Source organism: Alexandromys fortis, unplaced genomic scaffold (genome assembly GCF_014885135.2).
Source record: "Alexandromys fortis isolate MF-2015 unplaced genomic scaffold, M_Fortis_MF-2015_v1.1 scaffold_394, whole genome shotgun sequence".
NCBI classification, from domain to species: Eukaryota; Metazoa; Chordata; class Mammalia; order Rodentia; family Cricetidae; genus Alexandromys; species Alexandromys fortis.
This window is the reverse complement of record NW_026068271.1, coordinates 269,633-280,753: the sequence shown is the minus strand read 5'-3', so window position 1 is coordinate 280,753 and position 11,121 is coordinate 269,633. Positions and strand designations below refer to the sequence as shown.

General features: G+C 48.5%; 1 protein-coding gene across 1 annotated transcript in view; it reads right to left on the bottom strand.

Annotated features, from left to right (window-relative positions):
- Positions 1–11,121, bottom strand: part of Axl (AXL receptor tyrosine kinase) — a 27,116-nt gene continuing 15,995 nt past the window's right edge. The window contains exons 11-19 of the mRNA XM_050132003.1: positions 10,757–10,948; positions 7,629–7,724; positions 7,385–7,462; positions 6,359–6,451; positions 5,861–5,982; positions 5,157–5,266; positions 4,004–4,163; positions 3,315–3,451; positions 1–1,756 (exon numbers count right to left, since the gene is read on the bottom strand). Coding sequence (XP_049987960.1) covers positions 1,405–1,756; positions 3,315–3,451; positions 4,004–4,163; positions 5,157–5,266; positions 5,861–5,982; positions 6,359–6,451; positions 7,385–7,462; positions 7,629–7,724; positions 10,757–10,948 — 1,340 coding nt within the window. The 3' untranslated portion in view covers positions 1–1,404. The remainder of the gene's footprint in view (positions 1,757–3,314; positions 3,452–4,003; positions 4,164–5,156; positions 5,267–5,860; positions 5,983–6,358; positions 6,452–7,384; positions 7,463–7,628; positions 7,725–10,756; positions 10,949–11,121) is intronic.

Here is an 11,121-nt window from a genome sequence, read left to right as displayed (position 1 = left end):
AGTGATTGACAAAAGTTTTATGTGATCTGAGCCTCTCTGGAAGCACCAGAGTCCACACGTTAGACAGGGATGAGGGACTGGCTCAAGGAGGCAACATGGCCCAAAAGGAGGGGGATGGTCCATTCCTTAGAGGAAAGACATTCCCAATGCATTGCACAGGCTTCAGGTGGGTACACCCCACACAAAGAGAGGAGGGTGCATAGGCGGCTAAGGAGGGAAAGGGCTTAGAGAGAAGAATGCCGCAAGGTTCCAACCTTGGCATCGTACCTAATATTCTAGACCTGTGAACCTTAAACCCTCAGAACATTGAATTCCTAAATTACTGTGCTTAGATCCTTAATATTTTTAGAAATATGTATCCTTGAACCTTTAATTAAGTGCTAGAAAGGCAGAAGGCAACACAGAACCAAGAGGTGCCCAGCATTAGAAATGGTTAGGACTTTGGTGTCTAGTTAGTCACAATTAACTGTGAGCCTCTTGGGACCCAGAGTCTTGGACCCACAGCATCTTATAGTGCCTGAGATCAAGAGCAGGCCAACATCAGAGCTTTAGAGTTTACTGACTGTAATCTTGGAGCATATGGTGTGAAATCTTGGACCACATTCTAGATTATCATCACATACCTCAGAAACTTAGCTAGACTCTTAAAGCTTTTGGATTTCAGATTCTAGAGTCTTATTCCCTTGAGATGTGGGATCTTATATAAAAGAACCTATAATCATAATGCCTCAGAAGCTGTAATTGATCATTACTGGAATCTTAGAAATTAAGAAAATAAAAGTTTGAAACATTATGATCTGGAGTATTACAACATGAAGAGCTGTTAAATTTGAGAACAGTATGCTTTAGAACCTTCATGCCTAGAACCTTTAGAATTTTAAAATCTAGAAGCTTCCACTCCTAGGATCTCGGGCTCCAGAAAAATAAAGTCTAGAACCACAAGGTCTTAGATCCAGTACTCTCAGAGTCGGGCAACTGAAAAACCATGGGGGCATGATGTTTTAGAACCAGAAAAATCTAGAGTCACAGAATCTCAGAACCTTTGAACAGTGGGCCATGTTTACAACAAATAGCACTTGATACCTAGAAATCAGCATCTTGATTCCTTAGACCCAAGCACTTAAGTCATCTTTGGGACCTAGAACCTTGAAATCTAGTCTCTAACCTTAGACTTTAGAATGCTGGGACTTAAATTTTCCAAGACTGCAACCCAACCCTTCTTTCTATGGATGGGATGTCTATGGCACAGAAAGCAGAACACACCTTTCTGTGCAGAATTTGAGAAGGGATGGAAGGCCATGCTGCAGTTGGGGAGAAGGCCTGGAGTGGCAAAGTGGGGGTAGGTTCCCCCAGTGGCAGTGCCTAGCTTGGCTCTTGAGAGGGCGTCCCAGGTGGAAGATTGTCTCAAGCCCCATCCTCCTGCCCTGGGGGTGCTGGGAAGCCTCTGTCAGTAGACACAGTGGGTCCTGGAGCTGTAGAAGGACAGAGGACGTAGCGCCCAGCAGCATGGACTTCAGCTGCAGTGAGACAGCTACAGGAATCCTTTGGGTCAGGGTGGGTTGAGGGGTCAGCTCCTCCAGCAGCACCGCGGGGTTCAAGGTGGCTTCCGCCCTCATCCATGTTGACATAGAGGATTTCATCAGGCTCCTGAGCAGGGGGCAGAGCCTTCAACGTGTTCTCCAGGTCTTCCCGAAGCTCTGTAAAACTTGGCCGGTCCCGTGGGTTTAGCTCCCAGCACCGGGACATCAGGACATACCTACAATGGTAAAGCAAATGGCCAACTGAGCAGGGACTCCGAAGGGGAGCAGTCTAGTTCAGGGGAGGCTTTAGGACCCTCGGGTGGCTGGGGACTACAGACAACCTCAGCAGCTTAGACATATCTACAGGGAGTTGAAAATTTCCAAGTTTCTGGAGTGGGCCAGGAGATGTTGAAACTGGGAAAAACCTTAGGAAACCTCTCTGGATCTCAGGTGTTTTTAGTGAGGATTTGAGAGTAGACTGTCCCAGAATGGCCACCCAGAATAGAATCTCATATAAGGCCTGGCTCTGCCATTTACCAAGCACATCGTGGGTGGAGAAAACCTAGGGGAGACGGGGATGAATTAGAAGTCTTTTAGACTGATCTACCTATGTCCTCACATTCTTTGACACCCCACCATTCAAAAGCTTGAGACTAAGGCCCCTCTCCTTGAGTGTACGGATTTGCTACTGGCTCAGCAGAAGAGATGGCACATGTTTGACTTCTAACAGGAAGTCATAAAAGGCATTGTGGCTACTACCCTTTGTACATTCTCTTGTACATTGGATTGTTGTGTGAGGAAGCGCAAGTGACCTTATGAAGGTCCCCATGGTAAGGAACAGGCTTCTTGCCCCAGTCATGTGAGATGCTGTCTTGAAAATGGCTTTCTTGCTTCTGGGTTTCACACGTAGCCACCTTGATAACCTTGTTCCAGATCTGCAGAACCACCCTTCTAAGCTGCTTTCAGACTCTGATCTTCAGACATTATGAAATCAACGTTTTCTGGTTTTAAACTATGGGATTTTGAAGTGTGGCACATGATATGCTCCATCCCTGTCGTGTTGCCCCCCCCCCCCCATAGACTTGAATTTTCTCATCTGCAAAACTCGGATAGCAACGCCTATCTACTTCTTTTGACCGTGGAAGGGACCCAAGGAGTCAATACAAGCAAAGCATTGCCTTCCAGTAAATTCTGTAAATGACTAGTGATTAATCTCGTCCTCTTTGGGTCTAAGAGTGCCCAAAGGAAGCCTGGGGAGTCTGAATTTCATGCTGCCTCCTCCTGACCCAAGCTACATACTCTCTTTAACCTCAAAGCACTGGCTAAATGTCACACCCTCCTCTGCACGCTGAGACGCCGCAAAGATTGATAAGCTATCCCGAAGGATCCTGCCAGCAGCTCAGAGATCTGAGAGTCTGGAAAAGGGACCCCAGGCAGTGAGGCACATGAGAGGTGAGGGACCATAGGAGGTTGGTATCCCAAAGCCAGGGCTGCCCAGGAAGGTTGATGCAGTTGTTTAAGAATACCTGGCTGAGGCAGAAAGGGGTTGACCCAGCCTGCATTCCACACAACAGGCAGAGCTGGAAAAGGCACCTTTACCGAACTTGCACCCCACGGCCTGACGAGGAGTGGCGCAGTGGCTCAGGGCATCGGGGAGAGGCAAATGGGTTTCTCAGTATTCTAAGGGATTCCATGCTCATTTCGCCAGTCCTGGAGATGTTGAGTGTTCTGTGTGGGTAACTAAGGGCTGGAGTACATTCTGAGGTGGAGTTGGGAAGTCCCAAAGGTCCTTACAGGCCATCCAGGCAGTCCACTGGCTGTTTCAGGCGATTTCCTTGGCGTAGGTAGTCGTAAATCTCACTGTTCTCCACTCCTGGATAGGGGGTTTGGCCTCGGGTGGCGATTTCCCACATTGTCACGCCAAAGGACCACTGTCAGAGTAGGGAAGGGAGTGAGGGGTCTTTCCTACACAAAGACACCTCCAACACATAAGTTCAGGCATGCACTCAACACTTACATGGGCATTTGTTGACAATGGTATCTATGGATGTATCACAAGTATGCACCGAAAAATTTTGGCATAGGTATACACACACACACACACACACACACACACGAACGCACACACACACAAGCACACACGTGCGCGCACACACACACACATGACTGACTTAGCAGGATGTAGAGATATGCACATCCATGCACAATTCACATGTCACATGTCACTCTTCATGTCCACGTTGCAAACACTGTATGGCACACTTGGTCACCACTGCTTCCTATCCTAAACTGCCCACCCTGCCACTATGCAGAGATGAACCTGCACATCTCTATATATTCTAGCCATGCACACATACCTTTCCTACATTCCCCAAACATGTCCAGGCCCCACAGACAGGTCCTGTGAGCCCTGGAGTTTCTCAGGTCTGGTTACCCATTCCATGCTCTGCATGATCACCTACTCCTGGCTGGGGCACACCTACCACATCACTCTTGCTGGTGTAGACTCGATCTGCCAGACTCTCAATGGCAATCCACTTGACTGGCATCTTGGCGATACGCCCTTGGCGGTAGTAGTCCCCGTTGTATATCTTCTTGGAAAGCCCGAAGTCTGCTACACACACGGACATGTTCTCATTCAGCCTGTTCAGATTGGGGTAAGCAATAAGGTCATCATGGGTCATGACTACCAGGAAGTCTGCTGGGTCTCAGATATGCCTTCACCTCTCACCAGACCCCACTGTCCTGATGGGGGTTTGGAGTCTGACTCCTGAGCACTCACCCTAGTTCCAAGGGGAAGTGCTTGCTTTACTTCTTCCTGCCAGGCTGAGTCTGGACAAAAGGGGCTTCTAGAAGATTTTTCAGCTTGAGTTTTTTTTTTTTTTAATCAGTCTCGAGATCCTTTCAAACCTTGTGCTATGCAATGAGCTGCCCCTGCCTCCCTTCTCTTCACGCTCCACATCCAAACCGTCCTTCAAGACCTCAGTTTAGCCTGGTGTGGTGGCACATGCTTTTAATCCCAGCATTCAGGAGGCAGAGGGAGGGGATCTCTATGAGTTTAAGGCCAGCCTGGTCTACATTTCAGGGTTCAAGACAAATAAACAACAGTAGAGACCGCAGTTTAGGACCTCCTTGTTGGCCTTTTACGATTTGGATGTGACGTGTCACCCTGCAAAGGGGGATGATGATGTGCTGAGGGCTTGGTCCCCAGCTAGTGGTGCTCCGGAGAGCTGCCCAGTGGGATGCTTGCTATCCACTGGCTGGTTCACAGCTGAGTGGCTATCATGAGACATTATCTAGTTGGAGGCAGTAGATCAGTAGGGAGGTACCTCTGATGGGGCTCTGTGTCTCTCTGGTTTCCAGCTCCCTCAAGGTTAGCAGTTCTGCTTTACCGCGCTGCCTATTAACGATCCCACACCTCCCAACGGGTCATCCCAGGTGACTGTGGCCTGGAATCCCGAAAAGCCTGAGCTGGAATCCACCTTTCCTCTTTCACTTGGTTATCTGTTTTGTTTTTGTCACAGCCACGTAAAGTTGATTACCACACCTGTCTGGGGCTCCAACCTTCACTGGCTCCAGTCCCTCTTTCTTCCTGGGGAAGGGGAAAGAAGCCCCTCTAGCACACTTGCCACTCACATACAGTTCCTGGCGGCCAGGTCCCGGTGTATGAATCTCTTGGTACTCAGGTACTCCATTCCACTGGCAATGTCGGCCATGAACTTCACCAGCATCTGAGTGGGCAGAAACTGAGGGGTGGGGAGGGGGTGGTAAGGCCGAGAGAAGGAGCGGTCTCACTCCTTAGCCCTCCTTCCCTCCTTGTGTGAGCCTAGCTGCATCTGCTGTGGTTCTCCATGGCTTTGAGAACATCAGCTTTTCCTGTAGCTTTTCCATAGATATAGGATCCTAGCAAATCTACCTCTCTCTGACTTGGTGGGTTATTGTTCTAGCCTTTGACTTGGACGCCAGCGGGGGCGGGGGCTGGGTGGATGAGGGTGGGGGTGGGTCTTCCTGGTCTTCAGACCCTGGGCCCTGTTAAGTGGTAGGTTGGGATTGCTTCCTTCCTGGATCTCCCAATATCCCTCAGCCAGCAATTCCTTCAGTGCCACCCTTCAGTCAGGCCTTCCCTCCACCCAAACTAATTCCCAGGCCTCCTTATCATTCTTTCTTCTTCATTTCCTCCGAGCACTTAATGCTCTCGCTTATTTCTGTTAACTTATTTATTGCTTTGGCTACCCCTGCAGTGCGAGATCCGAGAGAGTGAGTCCACTGTGGCCTTCCCTCTCAGTAGCTGGTAGGCGGCCAGGGAATATGCATGGGCTGGAAGAAGGAATGCCCCTCACCACTGGCTGGTCCCCGAGCCGGGAATACAGGAGGAAACTGTGTAGGTCTCCATGTTTCATGAAAGGCAAGATGACCACAGGTTCTGGGAAACCTTCTCGGTCAGAACCCTGGAAACAGACACCTGAGCCCCCCCCCAAGAGCGAGATCCGTCATTCTGGCTATGCAGAAAAGGGGGACCCAACCCCGCTCCCAGACAAACTCAGCCTTCCCCTTCCCCACCCCCTCAAATCTAATCTCCACATTGTTTGGGAGGTGAGTAGTAGGGACTCCAACTTCAGAGAAGCCCTTTCCCAAGGATGTTTCCGGAGCCCTCCTGGGGACCTCAGCTATTTCTGGGAACAGGTCAGAGGTCACATTCCAAGTTGAGGGAGCGAAGAAGGGGAGCTGGCTGATCCTGAAGGAGAGGGGGTGGGGGGCCTGGAAGTTTGATCTTTCCCCATACAGAATAGAGTGGTCTGTGCTCTGGGTGGCCCCAAGGTAACACGCCCCTCCCTCACCAATGAGCCTCATGACGTTGGGGTGGTCGAATTCCTTCATGCAGACAGCTTCACTCAGAAAATCCTCTAGCTCTGATCTTGTGCAGATGGCAACTTAGGAGAGAAAAAGAGGTGAGTGACAAGGGAGAAAGAGGATGTCTCCTTCCCTCCTGCTCCAGCATCATCACCCTCATCTTCATCACGTGTTATTACTGAATTGTAAGATGCCAGGCTCACTGTTTTACCTGTGTTAAATGATTTTGTCCTCAATAGGTATGAGCTTATTATCCTCATAGTGTGAGCTTATTTGCTTATTTACAGGGTGCCTGGGGAGGAGCCCAGGGTCTTGCAAAGGCAAGGCGATCCCCCTAGAGGGAGAGTCTAGCCAAGGACTCTATTGGTGAGCCATGGTCTTAGTCCTTCCATGGCAAATTCCAACCAAACATTATTCTACTACTGAGCTATACCCTAGACCTTCACTGGGGGATTCTAGGCAGGGGCTCTACCACTGAGCCACACCCCAGCCCCTCACTGGGGGATTCTAGGCAGGGGCTCTACCACTGGGCCACACCCTTGCCCCTCACTGGGGAATTCTAGGCAGGGGCTCTACCACTGAATCACCTGGTTTTCTTATTTTCAAACAAGGTGTCAAATGTTGGGGATATGGGTTTAGGCCACCTTATTAGCCAATTTTAAAGACAAGGAAGGAGGCTCATCAGGTCTCTAACTCCCTCATGGAAACACTTCATTCTGTGTATTCTCAACTTCTTGCTGGCCATGGCTCTGGCAACAGTATCCTCCCTCTGCCCTTCAGCCTAGAGGTGGAAGAGACTTCCTGTTGTTGCTAATCTGTTTGTTTTGATGCCTGGGTTAGCATGTCAATCCGACCTCCATTTAACATGATAGCAGTGTCCCTGCATTCAGTTCCTTCTATTCAAGGGTCTGGCATGGGCTCCATTTTCTAGCAGATGCTTTCCCAGGGTATAGGGAAAAGGCTCGGGTTAGGGACTGGGCCCTGCATGTGCACACACATGTTCACATACTCACTTTTCATTGTCTTTACAGCAACCTTGAGGATGGAGTCATCCTGGTTGAGCTGGCCCTCCATCACAGCACCAAACTCTCCTGTGGCAGAAGAAGGAAGACACTGACCTCAGCAGGACCCATGGGGATAGTGTTTCCTCCAGTTGGCTGAGAACTGGGGAGAGAGGAATCTCAGGGTTCTGGTGGATCGTGTGTGTGTGTGTGTGTGTGTGTGTGTGTGTGTGTGTGTGTGTGGTGTTTGACTCACCTTCACCCAGGGTCTTCCCCAAGGCCACCTTATGCCGGTCTACCATGACATCTCGTAGTTTCTCCTTCAGTTCTTCACTGATGCCCAGGCTGTTCACTGAAAAGAGTGGACAGAGCAGCATGGCAGGGTTGATGTCCGGGCAGTATGTGCCCAGAGGGACCCATTGTTGGGTCACTGAACTACTTCTGCATTGCTTCAAAATTAGCTCCAGTCCCGAGCAGCCAATCTATTCCAGCTCCCATGGCCTCTAAATCTGCCCTGAAGCAGTAGCTACAAGGTGAAAACCTGGCCACAATCTTGCTCCAGTGAGCACCCTAGTTGGTCCGTAGCCTCTGTACCAGCCGTTAAACACAGTCACCAGAACAAAGAAACGACAAGCATTTGGAGAAGATGGAAAGTCTAGTAAGCTAATCACCCAGACTTGATAATTACACAGGCTACACAATTATCTAACTATTCCCCTGTATTCCAGAAACTGCACCCCATAAATATTATAATTATGTGATTACAAAATAAGTAAGATCAGCTATGATATAATATTCTTCTAGTCCTCCTCAGGGAGGAAAAACAGGCAAATTGCTGCGAGCTTGAGGCTAGACTGGGCTACATAAGGGGCCAGTCTCAAAAACATACATTTTTAACACTCAGAAAGCAGAAGCAGGCATATCTCTGTGAGTTTAAGGCCAGCGTGGCCTACATAATGAATTTGAGGCCAGTAGGGGTTATATACTGAGATCCTGTCTCAAACAATAAACCACTACCAACAACAAAACAAAACAGTATCCATAATCTTCGTATAAGAATATTATTAGGGTCGGGTGCTGGGTGGTGGTGGTACATGCCTTTAATCCCAGCACTCGGAAGGCAGAGACAGGTGGATCTCAGTGAGTTTGAGGCCAGCCTGGTATACAGAGCTAGTACCAGGATAGCCTCCAGAGAAACCCTGTCTCAAGGAAAAACAAACAAACAAACAACAACAATAAAATATTATTGGGTAGTGCAGAAGACATTGCATTCAGTTTATTTTTAAAAAGGTCTTAATATGCAGTTCAACCTACCTAGCTATGTTCTCGGCTCCTCACTGGGGGATTCTAGACAGGGGCTCTACCACTGAGCATTGAGCTACATCTCCAGACCTCTTTTTAATATATATATTACACAATATATGCCTGCAGGCCAGAAGAGGGCACCAGACTTCATTATACGTGGTTGTGAGCCACCATGTGGTTGCTGGGAATTGAACTCAGGACCTTTGGAATAGCAAGCAATGCTCTTAACCACTGAGTCATTTCTCCAGCCCCCCTTCAGACCTGTTTTTACCTTTTCTTTTGAGACAGTCTTCACTAAGTTACATGGGCTAGGCTTGAACTCAACCTAGCCCAGGCAAGCCTTAAGCTCTCAATGTTCCGACTTTAGCCTCCCACTATCTGCAACCATGTCCTGTTTAAGGTAATAGTTTATTTTATTTTTGATTTTTGTTTATGTATATGTATGCATGGGTGTTTTGTCTGCAAGTGTATCTGTGCACCATGTGTATACAGTACCCATGGAGGCCAGAAGAGGGCATTAGATACCCTGGCACAGGAGATCTTGCTGTTTGTGAGCAACCATGTGGTGGCCTGGAATCGAATCCAGGATCTCTGGAAGGACAGCCAATGCTCTTAACTACTGAGCCATCTCTCCAGCCCCTGACAATAGCTTTTTAAAAACACAGTAACACACAAGCATATGTTTCTTTGTCTACAGGTTGTTGATGATATTATTACAGATCAGGGAGCCTAAGGGAAACTCCCTTGAAAGTTTATGAGGAATGAGGGTGCAAAAGAAGAAGCAGGATCTTGGTGACGATGCTACTGTGAAAATCACTTTGACCTCATGGCTGTCCAGCCCAGGTCTCAGGAACCTCTCGGGACCAGGCTCATGCTGCGAGAACTGAGGCTGTGTATTACCCCATTGAATCACTGCGGCCTTCCTACTGCTGTGTCTCTCTTCGTAAATAAATGTCTTTCCCAGACCTTCCCAGCATCCCCTGGGACCCTGGCAGTCTGTGTGCTAGATCTAGACTTAGTTCTGTCTCTTTGTGCTCTGGGTTTCAGTTTCCCCAGTTGGAAAGCTGAGGCGCTTTCATGAGTGGTGCCTCTGAAGGTCCTCCTTAGCTTGGACCTTCTGGGACTCCATGATTTACAGGGAATTTGGTTCTAAGACCCTGTGATTTTCAAAACTATAAGAGGCTCAGTGCTGAGCATATTGTTTTTCAGACCAAGATTGAGTCTATCAATTCTATGGATTTTTTTTCTAACATTCTATAGTTCCAAGAGGCCATTTCAGGGTGTGGTGGTTAGGAGTACTGACTTCAAGTCGTATATGGTGGCACATGCATGTAATGCCAGAATACGGAAAGCTGAGGCAGGAGGATGGCAAGTTCAAGGCTAGCCTGAGCTACATGGTGAGACACTGCCTCAAAAAGTCAATAGTATACATCACTGTGCTACCCTGCTTGCCTAGGAGATGCAAGGCCCTGAGTTACAGCTCCAGAAAAGAGGGATAGGGAGGGGAGAAGGAGTAAAAGAGGGAGGGAGGGAAGAAAGGAGAGAGGGAGGAGGAGGAGAGAGAGATCCCAGGAAAGAGGGATAGGAGACAGATGCCCGGGAACTTTACCAGTAAACCATAAACCTTGTGGTAATACACACATTAATAGAAATGGGCTAATTTAAGATGTAAGAGCTAGGGCTGGAGAGATGGCTCAGTGGTTAAGAGCATTGCCTACTCTTCCAAAGGTCTTGAGTTCAATTCCCGGCAACCACATGGTGGTTCACAACTTGGTGCCCTCTTCTGACCTGCAGGCATACATGAAGACAGAATATTGTGTACATAATAAGTAAATAAATAAATATTTTTTAAAAAGATGTAAGAGCTAGCTAGAAAGATGCTTAAGCTATTGGGCATGCAGTGTGTAATTATTTTGGGTCTGAATGGCCGGGAATGAACAAGCAGCCTCTGCCAACAGAGACCCCTCTCTCTCTCTCTCTCTCTCTCTCTCTCTCTCTCTCTCTCTCTCTCTCTCTCTCTCTCTTGTATTTAAGCCACTCTCTCTCTCTCTCTCTCAAGGAGACATGGAGTTCACTTACAGGTGGCTTCGGTGGTCCGGCGACTGTAGGACTTTCGGACACGATACCTGACTACCAGTTCACCTCTTTCCATTGTTGGCTCGAACACCTCCCTAGAGGGAGAAGGGGGGGATGAACAGAATGACGACGTGGAAGCCTTCCAGTGGGGACAAAAGCAAGCACCAGTGCACTCCCGAGCTGAGCTTCTCTCCTCTAGTGCTTACCGAACACATCTTGGACCAGCACCATCCATCTTTTTTGTTTTGTTTTGTTTGGTTTGGTTTTTCGAGACAGGGTTTCTCTGTGGTTTTGGAGCCTGTCCTGGAACTAGCTCTTGTAGACCAGGCTGGTCTCGAACTCACAGAGATCTGCCTGCCTCTGCCTCC